Raw genomic sequence first — 25,086 nt, forward strand, 5'->3', positions numbered from 1 at the left:
CTGTATAGCTGTGGCGGTTGGTTAGAATTTTCTCTCTGAGTATATTGATCTAGCTTAATAGGAGGCTGTGGGAAAAGCAAGCAGGAAAGCAACTTAGAGCTAAATAAGGACACCTTAGTATGCACTTGAAAGACAGCGAGGCAAGCGGTTAGCTTCAGTAATTGTCTCCAAGGCGTTGCAAACCTGGTATCTCCCAGTGTCCAGCACAGAGACTAAAAGAACACTAAAAGGTTAAAAAGCACTCCTAAGGGAGTCTAGGAGGGAGGCTGGGTTACTTGTCAGCTACTGTATCTAGAGAGAGCAGAGGCTCTGTGGAGGGTGTCTAAAGAAGTGGGGCCAGGGAATGGTAAGCCTTAAGGAAAAGCTAGATGTGTGTACAGTCTGCTTTATTGATTTTAAGAGATCTTTTTGCTGAAATGCCTTTGATCTAAAAATAAATAATACTTCACTTTAAGGAAGCTGTCTGGTCACCGTATTGATCACTGTCATTGGTCTCAGAAGGGATAAAACTGCAAGTTCTGAGCCTAGGTCACGCCTGCTGAGGTGATAGGTTAATTCCAGGTGACTGCAACCCAAGGCCCAATCTGGATGTGGGGGAATTTATGTGATGAGTTCTCCCCCACCCCAATGGAGGTAACGGCTTGATCCTGAGATGGATAGATTAGGAGCAGTGTTCCCTCTAATTCTTTATGTCCATGTGCGGAAGTCCCGTGTGGTGGGGGTGGGGCTGAGGGGTTGGGAGTGTGGGAGGGGGCTCAGGGCACAGGGTTGGGTGCTGTGGGTGGTGAGGGCTCTGGGGTGGGGCTGGGGATGAGGGGTACGGGAGAGGGCTCGGGACTAGGGCAGAGGGTTGGGGTGCAGGCTCTGGGGTGGGACTGCAGATATGGGGGTTGTGGTGCAGGCTGTCCCAGGGCTGCAGTGGGGGGAGAGGACTCCCCGCAACCCAGCAGGTGGGGCTGGGTGAGAGGTGCCTCTCCCCAGCCACCGCAGCTCCAGCGGGGCTGGACTGCGGGAGGGTCTCCTCTCGCCGGCGGGGCCGGGCCAGACTTGGGGAGGGGCTCCTCTTCCCCACTTGCCTGCACTGCCCTTGAGAGCCTGCTGCACGGCTTACAGGGAACACAAATCAGGAGGTGTCAGAGGTGCAGTTTGCCCAGGAACTGTGACATAGTGTATACGTTTTACTTTCGTCTCTCTGTGCCTCCCTTTCCCCATCTGTAAAACGGGGATAGCATCTCCCTCATCTCATGGGGCGTTGGGAAAATAAATCAGTGTTCGCAAAGTGCTGAGACTCTAGGGATGAGCATGATAGAAAATCCTGTGAGGAAACTAACAATTCTGTATTTGACACTAGTGTGCCCACTACTGAAATACCGTGTTGCAGTTCTGGTGTCTACGCTTCAAGAAAGATGCTGAAAAATTGCAGAGGGTTCAGAGAAAAGCCATGGGAATGATTGAAGGACTGGAAACTAGGCCTGGCAGTGAGACTGAAGGAACTCACTATATTCTGCTTCCCAAATAGAAGGTTAAGGGGTGATTTGATTTCTGTATTTAAGAACCTGCATTGGGAACACAAATTTGATGCAGGGCTCTTCAATATAGCAGCATGGCCCCACAGTGTGGTTCTGTGCGGTTTTAGCTGTAGAGCGCTCTAATGTGCTTCACTCATAACTGCCCCATATAGATCCTGCTGGTGAGAACAAAAAGATACCTAGTGTGTGTTAATATAGTCCTACAGGACTACATTCAATACAAACTAGGTATCTTTTCATTCATGCTCTACATAGGTCTACCCAGGGCAATTACAGCACCACACACTAGGGAGCTGTACACTTCACACCCTCATAGACCACACTGCAGTGCTCTCTAGACAAGCCCTTAAAAATATGCTCTAGTTCAACCACAACTGTTGGACGTGAGGCAGAAATTAATTCATGGAAGTCCAACTGCCTGCATGATGCAGGAGATTAGACTAGATCACGGGTCTCAAACTCAGTTTACCTTAGGGCCATTGCCAGTCCTCAGATCCTCCCAGCGGGCCAATACTGTCACTGAAGATGGTGTTCAGAAAAGAAAACGTTTATATTGTATTTTTTATTTCGAATTTCTTAGAAATAATAAAATTGTCATTGAACTTTATACGATTCTTCACCTGCCAGAGTGTGTTTAGTGTTTGCCAGGCACCTGGCAACGCTTCAGTTCTGTCAGTTTGTTGATGTTTGGCCTCAGTGACTGAGCCGTTGAAACCTTCAAGATTGCAGCAAGGTGGGCATCAGATAGGTGTTCGGTATGTTGACTTGTTTATATTCATTGTGGGGGAAGAAGTGACTCTGCCTTCATGGCGGACTCTGCCCCATGACTAGTGATGATAGCTCTGTTCCTCTCCCGCAATCAATGGGAGCTGCAGGGGGCAGCGCCTGCCTCGGACAGCCGGCAGCATGGCTGCATGGGTCTCGTCGCCACGGGACGCAGTGGGGAGGTTCATGGGCTGGGACTCTGAGACCCTTGGACTAGATGAACACGAAGGTCTCTTCTGGCCATAAAAATCCGAATCTCTGAATTCCTTATTTCCTGCCCACTATTCAGACCCTGATCTGGAGACAGAAGTAATATAACATCCATACTTCTATTTGAAATTCCCCTGTTTCTGCATCCAAGGATTGCATTAGCCCTTCTGACCACAGTGTCGCACTGGAAGCCCATGGTTAGCTAGGTATCCGCAATGATCCCTACGTCTTTTTCAGAGTCACTGCTTTCCAGGATAGGACCCCTCCCCTCCTTTGTATGGCTTCATTGTTTGTTCCTCAATGTATGATCTTACATTATGGCAAGGTTGAAATGCATATATTGTTGGATTATACCCAATTTGCCATGTAATCCAGATTACTCTTTATCAGTGGCATGTCGTCTTCATTATTTACCACTCCCACAATCTGTGACATCTGCAACTTTATTGATTTTGTTTTCTTCCAGGTCATTAATAAAAATATTAAATAACATAGGGCCACGAACTGATCCGTATGGGACTTCAAGAGACACACACCCATTCGATGATTCCTTATTTATAATTACATTTTGAGACGTCTGTGCCATGCTGACTTTGTATGTTATAGTTTCTTAATCAAAATGTTGTGCAGAACCAAATCCAATGCCTTGTAGAAGTCTTAAGTGTAACATCAACCAAACTTGTAATCCTATCAAAATGATAGTTTGACAAGATCTGTTTTGCATAAACTCATGTTGATTGGCACTAATTGTATTATTCTCTTCTAATTCTTTATTTATAATTACCCAGGTCATCCCATTTATCCTTTTAAAATATTGGTACATTAGCTTTTTCACAGTCCTTTCGAGCTTCCCTAGTATTGCAAGACTTACTGAAAATTAACATTAATGGTCCACAGAGTTTCTTGGGGTAGCTCTTTTAAAACTCTTGGATGCAAGTTATCCAAATTTGCTGACTTAAAGATGTCTAACTTTGGTAGCTGCTATTTAACATCCTCGTTAGTTACAGCTGGAATGGAAAATATTTGATCGTGGCAGGTACATCTGGCTTTTTTCCAAATTCAAAACAAAAATATTTATTGAACCCTTCACCTTTTCTGCATTATTATCAATAGCTCTACCATTTCCATCTAATAATGGACCAGTGCCATTCTCAGGGTTCCTTTTGTTTCTCTTGTGCTTTTAAAAAGAACAACCAAACAAAAGCAAAAAAACCCCACCTCTTTCTTACTGTCCTTAACTCTGCTGGCCATAGATTTTCTGTGTTCTTTTGTACCCCTTAACAATTTTCTATAATTTTTAACTTCTAATTTATATTAATTGCGATCAAATTCCCCCCCCCCTTTTTTTTTTTTGTCTTACAGATATAATTTGTATTATTGCTGCTCTCACTTCCCTTAGCCAAGAAGTTTTCTGGGCACCTAGCAAAATGTTCTTAAACAGTTCCCATTTATCATTCACATTTGTCATTCTTATTTTTCTGTTTAAACATGGATTCAGCAGGAGGCAGAGATGTATGGAGGCAGGAGAAAATAGTGAGATAGTTAAGTATCAGGGGGTAGCCATGTTAGTCTGTATCCACAAAAACAACAAGGAGTCTGGGAAATAGTTTGCACAGAAAAATTTAATTGTATTTTCTACTATTTGAGTTGTTTCAGAGTAACAGCCGTGTTAGTCTGTATTCGCAAAAAGAAAAGGAGTACTTGTGGCACCTTAGAGACTAACCAATTTATTAGAGCATAAGCTTTCGTGAGCTACAGCTCACTTCATCAGATGCATATCGTGGAAACTGCAGCAGACTTTATATATACACAGAGAATATGAAACAATACCTCCTCCCACCCCACTGTCCTGCTGGTAATAGCTTATCTAAAGTGATTATCAGGTGGGCCATTTCTAGCACAAATCCAGGTTTTCTCACCCTCCACTCCCCCCCCCCCCACAAATTCACTCTCCTGCTGGTGATAGCCCATCCAAAGTGACAACTCTTTACACAATGTGCATGACAATCAAGTTGGGCTATTTCCTGCACAAATCCAGGTTTTCTCACACCCCCCCCACCCCCATACACACACAAACTCACTCTCCTGCTGGTAATAGCTCATCCAAACTGACCACTCTTCAAGTTTTTACTATTTGAGTGCTTGACTTGGCAACCTGAATGAGTTTGTGTGTGTCCTCGCCCATGCGTGTGGATGCAATTTTATATATATATTGTAATCCCTTCAGGGCAGATGGTGTCCCCACCCAGGTTCTGAGCTAGGGAGAAAAGGAATGCAATCATCCCCTAGGCTCTGGTGTGGCATAGAGCTGTACCGCAGCTGCTGTTACTACCTTGAGGCTGCAGTAGCTGCTTTTCTCACTGTCTGCAGTTCCAACAAGGGATGCAGCCAGCTTTTCCACATCACTTTTGATGCCCTGGTCCTTCTCCATTCTAGGAGCCTTTTGAGAAAGGATCACCGAGGAGCTGCGATTCTGTAGCACGCTTTGAGTGTAAATCTCCTATGCAGGTTCCCAGTATCCAACAGTATCCCACTCCACGTACAGCTCTACTCTCAAGGCTCTTCCTCCCTTCCCACTTTTTCTGTGGGCATGGAAGATGAGCACAAGGCTTGCCTCTTAGGCAGCAATCTGATGAATAACTGCACGCACTCGCTCCAGCAGTAAGCACTCTTCCTGTTGTGTATATTTGTATTGCACATTGGAACAACTGTGTAAACCTGATTGCGTTGTATTTTAAAAAGGTGTATTTTTAGCACATGGTGAACAATATCCTAGTGTAAACAACAAAAGTTTGTAGCTTTAATTTGTGGTAGTTGGTCAAGGTAAACCTGAACTCCCCATTATAGTTTCCTTCAGCCAGCTAACATATTAAAACTAACAAACTGCCTTGTCTACACTAGGGTTTTAGGATGTGTTAAGACACACCTCTTTTCCTAGTAAAGGCAAGGCTATAGATTGGGAATAGTTTTCTAAGAGCAGTGGAGAACTGATGGCTTGAGACATATTTTAGGGTGTGATTTTCGCCAGTGGAGTGTGTTGGCCTGCATTTGATCCCAATGAAGTCCATGGCTTTTGCAGGCTTGAAAAGAATCTGGCTTACTCTGCTGTAGCAGGATCTTCTCCCCCGCACGGATAGTAGTAGTTAGGATGTATGTGAGACAGAAATCAAGGGGATGTGACTGAGTACAGGGTGTGGATCTGCTGAATTAAATGGCACTGATTTTACACAGTCATTCTTCTGACCATAGAAGCACTTTGAGTCTGGTTTAATTGAGTGCCTAGGTCTTCTGCAGTTTCCACAGTATGCATCCGATGAAGTGAGCTGTAGCTCTCGAAAGCTTATTCTCAAATTGGTTAGTCTCTAAGGTGCCACAAGTACTCCTTTTCTTTTTAGGGCACCAGTGTAGCCTTACAAAAGTAACTACATTGCACTTCCATTTCACAATAGTAATACTTTTAAAAGAAGGCATGAAAAACAGTGAACTGAGAGAATGACCACTGGCTATCTGTACAGAAGCAATGAAGAGCTAATAATGGAATTTAATCCTCAGAGAAGAAAAACAATGGGCAGATCTATATTACTGCTTAAGTCTATTTTAACTTGCATCACTCAGGTTTGAAAAAAGAACAGCCCCTAGAGCGATGCAAGTTACAGCTATCTAAGCACTGTCCACACCGGGGCTATGTTGGCAGGAGACGCTCTCACTCCAGGATAGCTTTCCGCCTCTCACAGAGATGGAGTAGTTCTGCTTACGGGAGAACACTCTCCCATTGGCATAGAGCATCTTCGCCAGACGCGCTACAGTGGTGCAGCTGCGCCGATGTAGAGCTGTCCAATGGGTACAAGACGTTGGAAATATATCTTATTTATACTAAAGCGACGTCAAACTCATCTGCCTGATTTGCAGACACAATTGTAATAATGCTCATTAGGTGTGTAGTAGTTGTACTTCACTTTTGAAAGTCTGGGTCTTAGTGTGATAATTAAAAGGAATACCTCCAGTGAGAGAAATGGAGACTGTTTACTTCTCCATTATTTCCAGATATCTGCAGACTTAGGAAGCCAGCTCTACATCAGTTTCCTCCTTTTCACATTTGGAATCTTTCCTTTGCACCCTTGTGAGCTAGAAAACTGTTTCCTTTTTAAAAGGAAAACCACCCTTTTCCCCCCCCACTGAATCTGACATAGGGGCCAGTTGCATATCTTAAGTAAGAAAAGCTTATTCTGAAGAGCAGGTATTTTACACTGGTGAATTAAAGAAAGGACAGTACTGTGACACTGGATTTGGAGTACACACAATAGCTTTTTAAAGAATTCTGGACCAACTGCTTTGAATTGAGAAAAGCATTTTGCAATATGAATGAATGGCCTAACTGAAGACTGAAATAGACGTTGTTTTAATACAAACCCAATCTCTCATCTCTCCTTTCATTTCTTCACTCTTGCCCTTTTACCATCCATCTCCACCTTGCAAAAATTCTCCCTCCCCCTAACTCACAAAATGAATGAGTAAAGTAACCTCTGTACCCTAACATACTGCTTTTAAACAGGTAGGAATGTTTTGTTTTTTGTTATTTAATTAACTTTTCAGGGAGCTGCTTAAGCTGATGCTTAAATTCTACCCTTTGTCACCCTTTAAGAAGGAGATACTTTTTTTTTTTTTTTTTTCCAAATAAACCCCCTGAGGATTGATGACTGTAATTTCAGCATAAATAATACTCTGAAGTTGGGACTTCATTTGGTCCGTGTGCCCTGATGAAAGCCAGCCTGCCAAAACATTGGCCATTTATTTATTAACATTCTCTAGAACGACAATAAGGAGAGAGTATTTTTTATCCAAATATCAGGTTTGCCTGAACACACAGTGAGAAAACCCTTCCATGTACTGTTGAAAGTTCTGCAAGAACCAGGAGTCTAAAGTCAAATAGTTGAACCAAAAGACTCAATTTCTCTCTGCTCGTGCTGGGACTTGGCTGAAAAATCTAATTGTTATAGAGCAGCTTTCATGCTGAGCTCAAACCTGCCAAGTACTACACACTTTGGAGAAATATTTTTACGCGCACACACACCCCACTTAATGCACATATAATCTGACTTTCACATTTTCAAGTGAAAATAAGCAGCCTTTACAGAGTGACCTGTTGGTTTATTTAAAATTCTGCTTTTTTGAGAGATGCCAAGAGTTGGGGAGAGACAAAGAATACAGATCAACTGCATATTTCTTCCCTTTCAAAAACAGCTGAGATGATCAGAACACACTGTGGCAACACAAGTATCTTGAAAACTGCTAAACAGGACCTGCTTTGCATCTGGGTAGCTGGACTCTCGCCAGCATTAAGTGCAGTAAAGAGGCAAGGCAATTTGCAGTCATGTTAAGAAATCTTAACTCCCGGTGTCTCAGCAGTTAAATAAACTGTTCAGATTGTCATTAAGGAGTTCAGAGAATCCAGGTCATTGGTGTATAATCAAAGCCATTTTATTAATAAATAAATAAATTTAAAAAAAAAAGCTTTTTGTATATCCAGTTCACCACATCGTCTCTAGTTTTAAGACAAATCTGTTTAAATATATCATTCTCAAGTTTACACCTTTGTTCCAATGTGCAATACAAATATACACAGTGGGAAAAGTGGTCACCACTGAAGAGAGCAAGTGATGATCAGGCCTAACAGACTTTTTCATATTTGTTACACAGAGGTGAGGAGTCAAAATATCCAAACTGGTGAATGACCCATACACCACTCCCAGGGTTATTGAAAACTTCCCTCAAATAGAATTTGTGGGCTTGAAAAATTTACCAGACTCAATAGAATAATTATCAGCTATTTTTAAAAGGCAGGCCTTAAGGCTAGGCGACCACACGCTGTTCTGAAGAGTAAGCAGCACATTTCATAAAGTTTGGTCAGTAGATAGCAACAGCTACTCTTACTGATACATCTCACATGTATGGAGGCTGTCAAAATTGACTTAATTAGGGCATGGTTTAAAGAGGGTAGTTTTGGTTTCAAGTCCAACTTGCGAAAACAAACATATGACATAATGTAACCAAAATATTCTAAGTCTTTTACAGTTGTGCATGTTTTTCTTCATCTGTCCCTTTTTGTTTCTGACTTCTCTCATTGTCTCCCTCTTGCCTTCTCACTTCCTTTCTTTCCTTCTCTGTAGGCACTGATGTTCTTTACATCGGCCCAGTGAAAGGTGAGCCCCACCTCATTAGACTTTTGTCCCTGTCCCCTGTGGCTTCTTTGGCTGTCTCCTTATTTTCCTACTCTTCTAAACTTTGACTTTCAAAATGCGTAAGCAACAGATTATCTACTTTTATTGTCTCCAGTAATACCCCCAACGTGCTAGGTGCTGTAGAAACATAAGAAGGCACAGTTCATACCTCTAAGGGTGGATTTCTAAGTATTTTCACATGGGTTAAATGTAAAGTGAACTTTTGATCTGTCTTGTTTATCAAGGATAGTTAAAATAGGTTAGCTTTTCATAGGAAAACAAGCATTGCAGTGTCCGGTTTTTGTGTTTTGTTCTTTTTAAGTCTCAGGATTTTTAAAATCTATTTACTGTATTTGTTTTGCATCGAGCGTACAGAATTTGAACACAAGCTGACTTCACATGTTTGTTCCTGTTCTGTTAGGAAGCATATATTCAAGTCCGGGACTTTATAGCAAAACAATGACGCCCACCTATGATTCTCACGATGGAAGCCCTCTGTCCCCAACTTCTGCTTGGTTTGGAGATAGTGCTTTATCAGAAGGGAATCCTGGTATACTTGCTGTCAGCCAGCCAATTACATCCCCAGAAATCTTAGCAAAAATGTACAAGCCACAAGCACTTCTTGATAAAGCTAAGATCAACCAAGGGTGAGTTAAAGACATGTATTAAAAACTTAAACTGCATTCTTAAAATGGTTACGAAGTCTCAACCAGACCCTTTTTTTGTTATCTGTTGTTGACAACTTGCAGATGGCTGGATTCGTCAAGATCGCTCATGGAACAAGATGTGAAAGAAAATGAGGCCTTACTGCTCCGGTTCAAGTACTACAATTTTTTTGACTTGAATCCAAAGGTACTGAGTTATTTCTGTCTTGTACATATGGCCAAACGTTCAAAAAGTGGAGATCAGTGTCTGCACTCAGAATGCCTGCACGCCCATTTGTATGGGCTACTGCTCAGCTGCCCATCTGTGAAAATGCGATCCTGTGTCTTTCAAATGATAAATACACTGTATGTTTGTTTACACATCAAGACTCTGCTAAATGAATAAAAGCAGGTGGTTGCCTGAGCCTCTGTTAAGGGAATTCTGGTTGTTTCAATGTCGAAGTGGTTTAGCATTTAAATTTCAAGTAGAAATTTGGATGTAAAAATAAGTCTAGTGATGTTTGTTCTCTTTTTAATTAGATATGTTTGAAGTGTAAAGGGCCCCAGGCCGCCTTTTGCAGGTGCTTTATGTGTGTGTGGTGTGTGTTTGTGTTTCACTATAGTACGATGCAATCAGAATCAACCAGCTTTATGAGCAATCTAAATGGGCTATTCTTTTAGAAGAAATAGAATGTACGGAAGAAGAAATGATGATGTTTGCAGCGTTACAGGTAAGAGACGGACCCTTTTTTTTTAATTGAACTCCATTGCAATTTTGTAGCCTTCTGTAGGCTTTAAATCAAGGGGTGGATTGAAACTAAAATTCCCTTCAACTAGTTCAATAAAAGCCTTGCTTTATCTTTGTCAGGAAGCTGAACTTTCTGTTCTAGTGAAACTTGGCTTGTTTCCTATTCTCTAGTGTTTACTTAAACTTTTTAGGTAATTTAAATATTTGCTTCTTGTTACTTCACATGAAAAGGAATTTAGATTATTTTCCCCAAAGATGTGTGTATCTATCTTGACTCTTTTTTTGCCTTTAAAAAAAAAATACAAATAAGTACATTAGGTTACTGAACTGTATGTTTCTGGCTCTTTGCCCCTAGAACAGCTGATGATGATCTGTGGGTTTCCCAGAACTATTTATCTGTTGTGCAGAATATTATTATGTGCAAATTTGGCATCGGTAATACATGTGGTGAATGCTTTTAACATTCATTTCCATAAGACTGGTTGTAAACTGTGTCTAAGGGTGGTCCCAAGTATATCTGGCAGCCAGGTTGCTTCTCTCCTCCACCATGCAGAAACATCTCTGGCCTAGCAGATCCAGGGCTGTATGGATTTCAACCCATGGCAGTCATTTTTGAAGGGGGGGAAAAAAGAGAGAAAGCAAGAATGTAAAAGTTTGTTCTCCAGTTTTCCTATAAGAGCAACCCAAGGTGCATGATGTTTGACATCCACTGTGACATCAAGAGTTTCAGCTTTGTAGATTTAATTGTGGTATGGCTGTGGCAATTATATCGTCTCTGGATTATAATACTTAGTCACAAGTTTCTGCCTTCAAAAATACTTATTGAATGAACACCAGAGAAAATAGCTCTCCCCCGGAAAGATCATTTCTATTTTAGGGTTTTATACTGCTGCCCATTACCCTAGTGCCTGCAGCATAAAATAGATTGGCAGTAGCAAAATCCCTAGTGGACTTCATGGAATTTCTGGCTCTCGTTCTTCCTCAGGTTATAGAAGGCTGTTTGGGGGTGTAGGTTTTTTGGGGTTTTTTGTTTTTTCTGGTGAGGTAAAAGAGGGAGCAGATCATGCTATGAATGCCATTCTGCTTATGATTTAAAAAAGGGTTTATCAAATAGATTTTGCAACATTTCCTGAAGCTGGTTAGACTCTGGATTTTTCTGTACTCCTTTGGAAGTTCATTCCACAGCCAGATCCCCTCAGCTGAGATACTTTGTGTGCTTTTAGCTGGACACTCTGATCTTTATTGACCCAGAGGCGCACAACCTTCTTGGAGCACCATAGCTGGAGATGCAGTCTCTAATGTAGCTGATCCATTAACTTCTTTGAAGAATTGCTTCTAGTGTTGTAGATTTGTTGTAGATCTGAATGTTGTTTCTATGCCACTGTCTTTAAGGAGCATGAATACTTTTCTGAATGTGCACAATGCTGCTTTTATTGCAAGGCAATACATAGAAGGAATTTAGATAGTAGCAGTTGCTGAAATGGCAATCCCAGCCATTTTATTTGTTATAATGAAGTGTATTTGCAATACAAACACTGGTATAGTGTGGGTAGATGGCAAATACATAGAAGACCTAGACTTTGCTGCTGATATTGTGCAACTGAATGACGTCCCTCAAAAAATTACACAGACGATATGGCAAAAATACCAGGCCAAGTAGGACTCAAAACTAGTTATGCTAAAACAAACATCCTTGAAACCTGGCATCAAGCAGTAATATCAAAGTAGAAGACAAAAATATCAAGAAAGTAGAACAGTTTACATACCTGGGCAGCATCATATTGACTAATGGAGACCTCAAGAAGGAAGTGACATCAAGGATGGGAAAGGCATCCCCAGCATTTATTAGACTCCGTGAGATATGGAAATCAAAGATATACAGTGCTCAAACAAAACCGAGGATTTTTAATGTAAACATAATCTCAGTGCTAGCATATGGCTGAGAGAGCTGGAGATCTACCAAAATATTAGACACTTAACTAGATGCCTTCAAAAATAAGTGCCTAGAAAAGATGATGGGCACTGGTTGGAAAGACTTAGTCGCCAATGGAGAGAGCTGAGAAATCACCAACCATCAGCTCGTCAGGAATTGCAGGATGTATTTGAGGCATGCACTGTGGATGCCAACCCACAGATTCCCCAGGAGGCTGGCAAGTGGAAACCAACTGATGTGAAGAAACGAGGATGCTGAAGAGAAAACTAAGAACCCTAGCAGGGAGGACAGAACAGTTGATCTCTCAACACCCTAGAGCAGATGGAAGCAGCTGCAAGTGACAGAGGAAGGGAAGAGACTAGTTTCTACCCTGTGCCCCAATATTGGTGGGGGAAGGATGTAATAATGTGATAAGACCAGCCATTTGCATTTCAAGTTGGCATTTCCCATTGCACCTTTCTGGTATAGAATGAGTAACTGGCTAAACTTTGTTGTAGCCTAAAATAGATTATTAGGTTTGTCGTTTGGGGTTTTTGGTTATTTCTGTCCTGCAAAATCTAAAGAAGACTATAACAAGAGTTGAGATATGCCTATGTCTACCCTGAGTACAACTCTGGTTTGTGACTAGGTCATGCTCGGACCCTATTACAAAAGCCATGTTTGAGGTGTCTGCACAGCAGCCTTTTCACAACAGTCACCTGTCAGCTGGGCTTGCACGTTCAGTTACCATACAGTCGAGCTGAGCTTTCCCCAGAATAAACTAGGACAAGCAATCTGGTAGCCATCCTGTGCTGCCTGGGAGATAGAGCTCCCAGAATTCACAGAGCAGCACCAGCATCACTTGAGGCAGTGCGTTCCGAGATGTTCTGTCACATGGAAAGCTAGAAGGGATGAAGATCAGCCAAACTAGTTTCACTAGCACCATACAGCAAAATGTGTAACCATAAAACAGAGAGCTGTCTGCCACATGTTAACCATGTTGTCTGGACCCAAACCTGTGTAGAGCCAACTATGTCATTCATGTATTCTAAACTGAGTAGGGAAGGATGGGTTTGTGATTAAGGCCCTGGATTGAGACTCAAATCTGGGTTCAGTTTCTGACTCTCATGCTTTCCCTGTGATCCTGGCCAAGTCACTTCGGGTGGAATTTTCAAAAGCACTTAGCATTGGCCTAACTCTGCTCCCATTGAAGTTAATGGTAAATCTCCTATTGACTGCAGTGGGAGCTGAGCTAGGCCAACGCAGAGCATGCTTTAGAAATCCCACCCATGAGTTCTGTGCTTCAGGCCTCCATTTGTAAATTCTGTTGTATGGGTGATAGAATGAAGCCTGTTTATGTAACTGGCTAGTCCATTGTTTGCCCAGTAGAGTCTATACTACAAGCACAATTGCAGTTTTAATAATGTTTTAATGTTTTAAATGGGAGCATAGAGCAATACTATAGCTGTATTATCTTCTGGTTACTTTAATATAGAACAGCATAGCACTCATCTAAAATGGATTGCCAGCCTCTTCTCCAGTGTTGTTGCTGTGGTCATTCAAAGTGTGATCCCGGGGGATACCATATTGTACCATGGCTTTCTTTTTGGTTTTTCCTTACAGCTATTTAAGTGGGTGACAATGAATGTGACAATAGTGAGATTTCTGCTCGGTCAGATAGATGTTCTATGATTCTGTTAAATTAAAGTACAGTGTATTTAAAATCAACAGGGTCTCTAACTTGTGTTTCAGTACCACATCAACAAACTATCAATCATGTCATCAGAAAATCATTTGAACAACAGTGACAAAGAAGTTGATGAAGTTGATGCTGCCCTGTCTGATTTGGAAATTACTTTAGAAGGTGGTAAAACATCAACGATTCTGGTAAGAGTTAATGACTTCTTAAAGTTTAAATAAATGCTTGTGATCAGGCAGACTTAAGTGGTACTATAGTAAGTTTGCTGATGAAGCAACCTTCCTTCTTTGATCCCTTCTTATTTGTCTCCTCTGCACTAAATAGGCCTAATATTTTTAATCGCTCCTCAGGTGGAAATTTTTTCCCTTCCTCTGATCATTTTTGCTGTCCTTCCCTGGACACTGTTTCTGCTGTATTGGGTATAAGAAGGGTTGATTAAAACTAAGCATAGGGTTGCCAAGTAGTATGAAGGCCCGCTAGTGGGGATAGTATTTTTGGCATTGTGCTCTAGCCCTTAATGCAATATAATACTCCTTGACCAACACTGTTGTTGAGCAGATGATTTCACTGTGCTGTTCAGTTACCTCCTTTCTCTGTCCTGAGTATTTACAGTTAATTTAGAACCCATTGACACGCATCAGTAGATCAAATTGTTTGTTCTAATATGTATCCTTTCACACTGAATGTTACCTGCCATAATGTTGCCCAATCAGCTAGCATATAAAGATCCTCCTGTAGAAATGAAGTATAACAATATATTTGTGGCTATAGCAACAAACTGAGGCATGAAGATTATTAGATTCTAATCTAGTATGAACCACAGGTTGCCTCTGTGACCACAAGTGAGTCACACTGGCTTCCTTAAGTTTACACTGCTGGGTGAAGTATGGCCTCACTAAAACTTGAGCCATTATACATGGGAAATACAACAGTGTCAAGGAAAACTCAGATTAAATTTTGATTTAATTAATTTCTGTTTCTTGTACTTGCTTAGAAAATACTCAGTTCTGAATGGTTTCAGAGTAGCAGCTGTGTTAGTCTCTATTTGCAAAAAGAAAAGGAGTACTAGTGGCACCTTAGAGACTAACCAATTTATTAATTTAATAAATTGGTTAGTCTCTAAGGTGCCACTAGTACTCCTTTTTCTTTTTTCAGTTCTGAATATATTTAGTTTTTCTTCCACTATTCCTTAATTAGTGGACAAAGCTTTACGGTGTCAAAAATAGCCACCATGTTTCTTCACATGTAACTTTCACAACAAGTAATGGTGAAAATATCATTTGGTTAGTGTTTTTGGCCTTAAGTAGCTTAATATATTTCAGGGTTGTTTTCCTATATCACATGTTTGTTTGTATTACCGTAGCACCTAGGAGCCCTAGTCAACCAGGACTAGTTTCAAATGATAAAACTTCTAAAACACAGTACTATTGTAGTACTTGGCTCTTCCATAGAATAGAACTGTGAAAGAAGAGTTAAGGCCAAATACCAACCTTGAAAGGTTTCGGTATCTTCAGTCAGTGGAGCATCACACACTTTATGCTGGCTCTGAATTCACTTGTTTATGTTCTAACCTTTTCAAGGCATAAAAGACCAAAATCTTCAAATTTGGTTTTTTTTCTCTTTTAGCAGCCATCTTAAGTATATTTTTAAACTATTTATAGTGTATCTTTTTGAAATTAATGTGGATCTTTTGCTTGCTAAAATATCATTATTGATAACAGAGCTTTAGAAGTATTAACTTGTGCTGCTTCTGATGGATGTACAGTGGGAAGAAGGAAAGCCACTATTTATGTAGGATCTAGACCATTTTCAATAGGAGGAATCTTCATATTTCAGTGCCACGAAACGTCATATTGAGGAGCCTACCCTGCCAGATAAGAATGAAGAAATTTAGAAATGGCACATTGGTTGAGACTGTCCATTTCAGTGTCCACCTCAGGATGAATATTTTGTTTGTTTTTTTGTGACTCTGAAATCCATAGATATGTTCTAGGAGTATAGTCCAGTGTGACAATACTGAAAGATTTTGCCATTTTAGACCATTGGGAAGCAATTAAACAACCCCTTGTGATATTTTAAAGCAGCATCTTTTTGGGGGGCTCGGGTTCAAGGGAAAAGCCGTGAAGTCGTAAAGAACCTGCGCTTCTTCTCAAACACCAGGCCAGTCTTAAACTACTTCGGGGGTGGGGGTGTGTGTGTGGGGGTGTGTGTGTGTGTGTGTGCAGAATCAACTCCAGAACTTCAAGTGCAGTACGGACCTTTTAAAAACCTATATTAATGAGTCAGTTGTCTCCTGCTACTTGTGTGTTGAGTAAAGAGTTTCAAAACAGCACTTCTTTGGAGTGAATTTTCTTCTCTTTCTCAGTCTGTGAAATAAACTGTATTCTAATAAAGTAGTCTGTGATCTGTGAGCCCTTGACATTTGACAATGAAGTTTTATCAAGCTTTTCCCCCATCGTAACTGAGGAAATTGCGTGGCATTATCCTATAAACTGAATCACTGTCCCCAGTGCCTTGTTTTTGGATCCTCCCATCCTAGAACTGAGTCTTGTATCTGGCAGACAAATCAAATGAATGATGTTTTATTTTCAGGGTGACATCACTTCAATTCCTGAGCTTGCCGACTACATTAAAGTGTTCAAGTAAGTACTGATGGGAAGAGGCGCTTGTGAAACTAATGTCAATGAATAATTAATGACAGTACTGCATAATTCCCTTTCTGCTCTGCTGTCTGGATTCGTTGCTGCATGCTACTGCTTGGGTTTGTGTGATGTGAAATGTCTTCTAACACATTGACTTCATAGTTGCAGTCTAGCTAAAATACCCTGGTGCTCTAGATATTAAAACTTCCTGTTTGTTTCCACTTTATTTTGCACCTATTCTATACACTGGCCACTTAACGTTATTTAAAGGACTCAGCTGTAGCTTTACTACATTTTCTAGTACACTGATTCAGTTCTTCAGATGTATAAGAATTTCATTGCTCCATGCCCCTCCCCACCCTCCCACCCATACCCCTCCGGAGTTGCGGGAGGGGACATGCTTTGGCTACACTTCACCATTAGCTGGTGCTGAAATGTTTATATTATGTTATGCTAGGAAGTTAATCAAGCAATCCTAAAATTAGAACTGTCATGAAACTAGAAACCTTACTCAAGTGCTTTTCTTGGTTTGAGAGACTAGATGAATAACAAACAAGTGTCCTTCTAATCTGCCTGTTCTCTTCTGGCTGCCAAAAGGAGCAGGTCTGAGTTAACTGCAATGCTCTTCCGGCTCATGTACTGCTTTTTTTGTTATAAATTGGCTCATGGTATGTGGAAACTGGGAATAGTCATGTTTGAATCTTGACTAAATATTCTGGCAGTCATGGGCATCTCTTGCAATTGAGTGTGCATCATGTTAGGGAGATGATGAAAGTTCTGGAATCTGTGCATAGATCTCAATGAGACTTCATGGGTTAGGAACAGAAGAAAAGCAACTGCATGAGAACAGGGTTGTAATTAACCTTTATTTTGTAATGGTTTGTCTTCTTGAACCGTAGCCTGTCATTTGTTTACTGAAAGGTTTTTTTGTCCATCTTGTAAGGCATGTTTATCAGGTTAGCTATAGTACTTGACTCAGTCTGGGTCTCTGTGGTATATTTTGATTGCTACAGCACAGTTTCAGAGCTAGTGTGTCTATCCATCTGTGTGAATTCTTTTTAAAAGAGAGAGGCTTAGTTTTTGATACGGTTTGACATAATTAATTGTTAATAAAGGCATAACTTGGGAAGCTAGCTGATTAGCTAACTAGAGTTGTGGGACTAACATCATTTATCTTTTGGAAGGTGTTAGACTCACTAGACTCTCTTGGATCCATGTACCTAAGGAAAGAGGAGGTGAATATTTAAATTGAATTTTTAATATACAGAAAGGTTAAACAAATCTAAAAAATCTATAAGGCAAAGCACTGGGTGCTCTAGGATCCTAAATTCTCCAGACCTTGCTATAATCATCATCTTTGTCTTTGCTTGAGCTACAGCATCTGCTTCATCTGTTGCTGCAGTTTGGACGAACTGGGGCTTTGTTCTGTTTCTTTAGCCTTCCACCAAAGAAAAAGCCAAGTGTGTCTGAGGTGCTGAGAATGACTTCAGCTCAAGCTGCCACTACTCAACAGGCAGCAGATCTAGATTGAAACCAAGGTGTGTTCCTATAGGCATCTGGTTTCCTAAAGAGAATATCTTAACTGTAAAGGACTCGACTCACCTATAAAGAGACTAGAGTGTATTGTGAGAACTTTTTTTAAAAATGGGGCCAGGCAGTATGTTATAAGAAACGCATTTAAATGACTGTGTATAAATTGGCCCAATCTTGGATGGGACATGTCCTTTGCATTCTTCGGGCATGTTTTAGAGTGTAGAAGTTGCTATACTAATTCATGAAAGAAACACTGTTGTCCCTGGGGCTTGAGAGACTTACCTCACACCTACCAGCATGATGACTAAGCTTAGTAGCCAAAGTGCCCTGCCTTGCCCCTTGCAGGTTAAAATGAGGGTTGCAAAGGAAAATGTGGATCAAGACACACAGACAAATGATGGAAAAACTTGCTCGCTCTTCTTCTCTGGCTAGAGGCTGAACATCTTTAAATGAAAACTGGGGGAGTCATGGCAGCAAACTTTTTGAAACTGAGCCTTCCTTCCCACAACCACATACAGGGCTATTGTGATATCTTAGAACTTTAGGATGGAGAAAACTGATGAAGGCAAAATGAGTGAGACCAGACATCTGCTCATCCCGAAACCAACACTTCATTTAAAAGTTTTATTTCACTAACTTCGTTTAAACTTCACTTGAACTTCATTTCACTAACTTCATTTAAAAGCTGGGCCTTTGGCTCTATTTTTCTCCCCCACCTCCTGACTTCCTCCTAACCCTTCCCCCACATTTCCAGGCTTCCTCCAGTACCAAGGACTTCTCTCTCCCTACAGTCTTTAGACTGGACAGGAGGAGTCAGTTGTTTTCCTGCTGTTTCCTGGGCATTTCCTCTTTACATTTCACATGCTGGGAATTAAGCCTTGGACTACACTGTTCATTGAGCCCCATAGTGCTCTCTACCCTTAAAATGGAGGAAGCAGGGCAAGCAGAGAAGTAGCCAGTGACTCGTGGGAGGGTCACGAAGGGTCGAGTGGCCCCCCGCAGCAGCCAGCCCCAGCCCGAGAGAGGGAGGGGCAGGGCCAAAGCCTCTTCCAGCCACACTCCCTGGTGCAGCACAGCATCCTGGATGACTGGGAGAGCACCTGGCTGTGGCAGTAGCAGGCTGCCCCCCGCCCAGGCTTAGCTTCTTGGGACAGCGGCTGAGCGAGCCGGCGGGGGGGGGGGGAACCCCCTCTCCCCCACGGTGTCTCAGAGTCCGCTCCTGCGGCGCTCTCGCAGCTGGCTGCTGCTGCGCACAAAGCATGCTGGCTGTGAGAGAGCCTGCCACCTGACGGGGGAGGGGTGGCAACCTGCTCCCTGCCCAGGCTCTGCTTCTGCGAACAGGAGCTGACTCTGAACATGCCGCGGGGGGGCCCTCTGACTTGCTGAGCCTGGGCGGGGAACAGGCTGTTGCTGCCACAGCCCAGCACGCTCCCAGGCAGCTGCTGCACTGCACCGGGCAGCATCCAGGAATGGCTCTGTCCCACTCCCTGCCTGGCTTCGGCTGCCAAGAAGAGCAGCCGAACATGCCAGGGGGTGGGGGAGAGCCAGCGCCGCGGGAGGACAGAGCCCCACGCACACATACACTGGTAACGTGGGGAGCAGCGGGGAGAGCACGGGGGCACCCAGGCTAGGAGTGTGGGAGGGAGGAGACGTGGGGAGGTTGTGTCCTCCCCTTCAGCTGGTGCCCACCCGGTATGGGGGGTACCGGTCGTCTTAAGGAGGCAGAAAGTCAATGAGAGCTGTGCTGGGTGATGAAATGGGATGCAGGTACGCAGTGGGAGGCCAAAATAGGTGCATCAGTGCTTTAAATACCGGAAGTTTTATGCTGGAATGAGCCTCTTAAACCTTTCTCGAAGTTCACCCATTAGCAACTAAAATACTTGATCCACTAGAGTGAAATGTAAAATGCCATGGGGTGGGGATTAGAATTCTGTGGGTTTCACGCATGAGGATGGCTACTTCTACATCCTCGTATGGCTTGGTGGAACAGAATATCATGAAGGGCTTCTGTGGAGCTAGCGTTCAGGCCTCCCACAGAGAGGGAACCGAAACCTTTCACTGGACAGACCCCTTTGTAAGGGGCAAGCAAGAGAGACAGCTGTAATAAACCATGTGAAATCAGGTGCCTAAAAGATTACATATGCGTGGCTCTGATTTTTTTGTTTAACAAACCTCATGATTTTCAATTAAATATCAAAGCATTAACTTTCAAAATAATTAATAAATAACTTTCTTTTAATATTACAGAAGAAAAACAACCTTTTTCCATGATTCATGGAAGCTTCTTTTTATAGGCATTAGTAGGAGTTAGTCTGACACTTGTCCCCTATGGAAGTACTTGGAGTCAAGAGTCCAAGCTTGTAACCTTTTTTATTTTTCTTGAACAAATCTTCTCTGTAAGAGGGTAATGAAAATAAGCGGACAAATAATTGTGCAACTCCGTTACTGATCCAGTGGGATCACTCATGCATCAGTTTGTTTACTGTACATCATTGTAAGCTCGGGGTTTTAAACCCTGCGGAAGCAGGATTTGGTTGGGGAGGTAAGCAAAGGGAAAAGCTGTGCATCTGGCTTTCTGAATATAAGAACTTCAATATGGTACATGTTCAAGGTACAGAAGATCAGCTTAAGAGCCCAGCTACCTACAATGTCTCTTAAACTAAGCGCTGTTACCCAGGTGAATTGTAGATCTAATGTAGTAATATCGACCTGTCTGGCAGGCCTAAGAAACTGACGCTAAAAGGTTACAAACAATACTGGTGCACCTTCAAAGACACGTCCATTTCCTGCTATAAAAGCAAAGATGAATCCAGTGGGACTCCAGCTCACCAAATGAACTTAAGAGGTAAGGAGAGATGCGTGCCGTTCTAGTAACGTTATCCAAACAAGTCTGTCATTGTCACCATTTATTTCTACATTCAGATTCCTTTTGTTTTACACTTCAGATGTAGTGTTGAGTATTAAAGGAAGTGTTGAGTATTAAAGGAAAAGTGACTGAGGTTTCTAAGTATGGTGTAAAAATACACTTCTAAATAAGTGATTGTGATGATAGCATAAATAATGCTGTATGGATCAGCAGGCTCGTGGAAAACTTAGCCTGTTTTCACACAGAAAAAATATTCAAAGCTCATTGTTGAAATCTGCATTTATTTTAGTTGATGGTACATGTGTCTGGCTTTTAGAGTGAAGCAAAAATAAGTTAGAGCATATAGGAGCTGTATATTATGTAATCCTATTTTTTTGTGATGGACTTATTGAAATAAACAAGTTTAGACTTGTAAACAGCAATATTTTCTCTTCAAATGCAGCCTTTTTTCCTCTCCCCTGTTATGTGAGCACACAAGTCTTACGGCACGTCTTCACTGGCAACGTTAAAGCGCTGCCACGGCAGCTCTTTAACGTGGCTTGTGCAGTCACAACACAGCTCAGCACTCTAAAAAAAACCACATCCACGCCGGGCTGGTGAACTGTCTATACTGCCGCATTACAGCGCTGAAATTTGCAGCGCTCAGGGGGGTGTTTTTTTCATACCCCTGAGCGAGAAAGTGGCAGAGCTGTAAAGTCCCAGTGTAAGACTTGCACATTACGTTTAAAATTCCTAAGGCTGCTGGCCTGCCTTATATTCAGAAGTCAACTATTCCAGCTCAGAGGGCTATGGAACAGCAGAAACTACTGACAGCTTTAATTTTTTACCATGAAGGCAACAACAGACAGGCTGCCAAATGATCTCAGACTATAGTTACGGAGATGTGTAGCCTGGAATACCTTTTTGGGAGCTTTTGACGTTGCTGCTTCTGACTGCATTTTAAAAGAATCTTGGAGACTGAGTTGAAATGAAGCCCACGTTAACTTAGATGTTTTCAAGAAACTGGAGTTCTCAAAATGCTTAACATCTAATACAAACATTTTAAGATTTTTCAGCAACCAAATTTGAGGAAAACTAGTGCCTCAGTACTGAAGGTATAAGCAGCACACCCAACCCATGTAATTTTTACAGGATGATAGTTTTAGATTAGTAACACCCCACCTGACACCTGGTTTTGCTGTTATAAGAGAATTATTAGACTAGGTAATTCCATTCAAAATGTTGGTCCATTTGAGAGGAAATGAAGGGTCAAGCAAATTTTGTAATGCCAAATTTAATTGAACTTGTATAGCGTTTTTGTTTTTCTCCCTCAAAATAGATCTTGCTTTTCATTTTTCCGTCCATCGTCTTGGAGATGATTCACCACAGAAGCTGAAATGTTATAGCCTAGATTGTAATTTAAACAGTTAGCTAAATCCCGCAATGTGGGTTTACATTATTATCTGCAGTACCACACCCTTTGCAACTAGGCAGATGTCTTGCAGCTAAAGCCAGAGCTATCCGTTTGCTCCTAACACTGTTTTGTACTTTTTCCTCTGATTTCCCTTAATTTTTTACTTGCTTTAAAAACAAAGCATGGTGTACATTCTTCAGCCAGGTTATAACACATCATATCACTGGGATACTGTTTTAATACTATTAGACTGGAGTGGTGTGTGTGTGTGTTTTGTTTTTAGAGCCTGTGTCTCCGTACACACTAATCACTAGCTCTTTTATTACAGGGTGCGAGGTTACTCCTGATGTAAACATCTCTGGTCAGAAGTTTAATATCAAACTTCTGATTCCAGTTGCAGATGGTATGAATGAAATCTGGCTTCGCTGTGATAATGTAAGTCCCTGACTGGCTTTGTTTTCTCTTTGCCCCCCATATACTCCTCCACCATGGCTTACATTTTGATAGGCTGGTCATATTCTTTTGACAAACGCACAGCATTGTGTGTATATAGATGTAATGTACAAGACTGGCCCTTACTCCTTTTCCTTATGTACCACTGTTATATCCTACACTTTGGTCAGAGTTTTGGCCCATTGTATGTCTCTTGTACTGAAAAATGTTCGATTCTTGTACTGAAAAATTCGACAGAGCTTTGTTTGAACAGAAAAAAGAAAGATTTACCTTCCTTTTGAGTGCCCTTTTTGCCTTTAATTGCAGGAGAAGCAGTATGCACACTGGATGGCAGCCTGCAGGCTAGCCTCCAAGGGCAAGACCATGGCAGATAGCTCGTACAACTTAGAAGTTCAGAATATTCTGTCATTTTTGAAGATGCAGCATTTGAACCCAGATCCACAGTTAATCCCAGAACAAGTCACAACTGACATTAATCCAGAATGTCTGGTTTCACCTCGCTACCTGAAAAAGTACAAGAACAAACAGGTACTGGGGTTTTAGTCATTTTCCAGAAATCTTGTGTTTAACCCAAAGAGTGAAATCCTGGTCCCATTGAAGTCAATGGGAGTTTTGTCATGGCAGTAGATGACTTCACTAGGGTTAAGATTTCATCCTAGGTACATCGGATGTTAATGCATTTTAACAGAATTTGACAATGTTACTACTTAAATCGTGTGTAAATTTAATTTTTGGTTTTGAACCAATATCAAGTGATTGCAGCATGTGATCCCAGTGATTTTAAGTATGTTTTATTCAGAGTATGTATGTCAAATTTGCAATTAGATAGCAGACGTTGACAGTCTCCCAGAGTCTGAACAATGGGAGTCAATTATTTTATGCACATTTTTGAAACTTCTGTAATATGGTACACAGAAAAGAACAACATCTGCACATCAGTAAATTGGTCAATTCTGTATACCTTAATATTAACGTAATGGGATGTTTGTGGCAGAGTAAATCAACAGTAGGAATTGATTTTTAGTTCAGTTCATGTGCACAAAGCTCATGCAGAAATTCTTGGGATTAATTTAGATTCCCATTGTTTACAAAGTGTTCTACACAGGCTTTGCTGTAATGTAGTCTGTATTTTTTTTTATTTGCACTGTTCCAACACTTGTAAATAGATGAAATACCAGCCATTGAAAATGTATATTTTTAAAGAACTGTGACTTAATTTGAGTAGTAATCTATATCTAGTCAGTGAATGGTAGAATCATATTATTTCTACCACAAAACAAGCAAATACGTGGGTTGCACAAAGTCTCACAGTATTTGGCTAAAGTTGCAAAAATAACTAAAGCATTGCTCAGTGTCTCTGATGATTTAATAAACTCAAGTACACTGATTGTTAATCTGTAGTTAAATTACTGTGTCTGAATCTGATCTCTGGAAATCAGAAGGGGGATTGCCATGCAGAGAAGCGGGAAAATGTAGCTATTTATTGGCACAGTATGATTTCCTGACAGTGGAATTTCATTTTCTATAGCCCTTATTATTCTCCAAATAAGCCTTTATATCCATGGGGACGGGGAAGGATTGCATATATAACAAATTATAACATATATAAGACATTGTAGACTTGATCTTAGTAAAATAGACCCTGGGGAAACAATTAACTCGTATTATTTACATAGTGTGTTTATATCTTGGCTAAGAAGCAATAGGTGCAACACTGGAGATAACAGTAAAAGACTTGTAAAAGCCAGGCCAACGATTCTGAAGCCACAGATCCCTTTTGAAGATTAGTTAAGTATAAATAGAGCCTTTCATTTATAAAGGCAGCAAGAATGTTCAGCAGTTTTGCCCCCTTTGCATTTTATTAGTTTCCTCCTTCTTGGTGTCCTGGAGGTTGTGTAAGTTGCATTGAGACTGTTTGTTTATCACACAGCATCATGTGATGGGGGAGTGATGGGGAATGGAGGAAATGCTGCCCTCAGGGAATTCATGGAATGTAGCCTGCCAGCTAAAAAAGGAACACCAAGTTATTGCAATTTATTAAATTGAGGGTAATTTTCGGGGGGAAACTTCTCACCAAGTGCAAATTTATCTGAAATGTACATTTACAATATCCACTGATCTGTTAAAGATAAATGTCAAGTTTTCACTAACCCATACAGTCTCATTATTGGACTAATGATCTCAATAGGTCAATATAAATGTGAATGTCCTTGATCACGTTAACTATTGTATCAGATGGATGAGTTGGTCTGCTTAGGAATGTGGTGATACGGACACTTGGTTTACAAACCAGCCCTCTAACTGGTTCATGGTTTTACTGTAAACTGACATTTGCAATATTACAGGTTTGCAAATGGATTTAGGACGTGCTAAGACAGAAACACAATAGCAAACTGTTTAGATTCATAATGTTTAAATATTAATTTGTGAATTCTGATTTGGTTTTGTGGCATTTACTCTGCTCAGACCAATGA

General features: G+C 41.3%; 1 protein-coding gene across 3 annotated transcripts in view; it reads left to right on the forward strand.

The window, feature by feature from the left end:
- Positions 1-25,086, forward strand: part of FERMT2 (FERM domain containing kindlin 2) — a 100,021-nt gene that overhangs the window by 69,187 nt on the left and 5,748 nt on the right. For all 3 annotated transcript variants that reach the window (XM_084631046.1, XM_084631045.1, XM_084631047.1), the window contains 8 exons: positions 9,144-9,369; positions 9,472-9,574; positions 9,990-10,097; positions 13,779-13,913; positions 16,318-16,367; positions 20,621-20,745; positions 22,488-22,594; positions 22,919-23,140. In XM_084631046.1, the coding sequence (XP_084487172.1) occupies positions 9,144-9,369; positions 9,472-9,574; positions 9,990-10,097; positions 13,779-13,913; positions 16,318-16,367; positions 20,621-20,745; positions 22,488-22,594; positions 22,919-23,140 (1,076 nt within the window). The remainder of the gene's footprint in view (positions 1-9,143; positions 9,370-9,471; positions 9,575-9,989; positions 10,098-13,778; positions 13,914-16,317; positions 16,368-20,620; positions 20,746-22,487; positions 22,595-22,918; positions 23,141-25,086) is intronic.

Source organism: Lepidochelys olivacea (genome assembly GCF_965140295.1).
Source record: "Lepidochelys olivacea isolate rLepOli2 genome assembly, chromosome: 6".
In the NCBI taxonomy this organism is placed as follows: domain Eukaryota; kingdom Metazoa; phylum Chordata; order Testudines; family Cheloniidae; genus Lepidochelys; species Lepidochelys olivacea.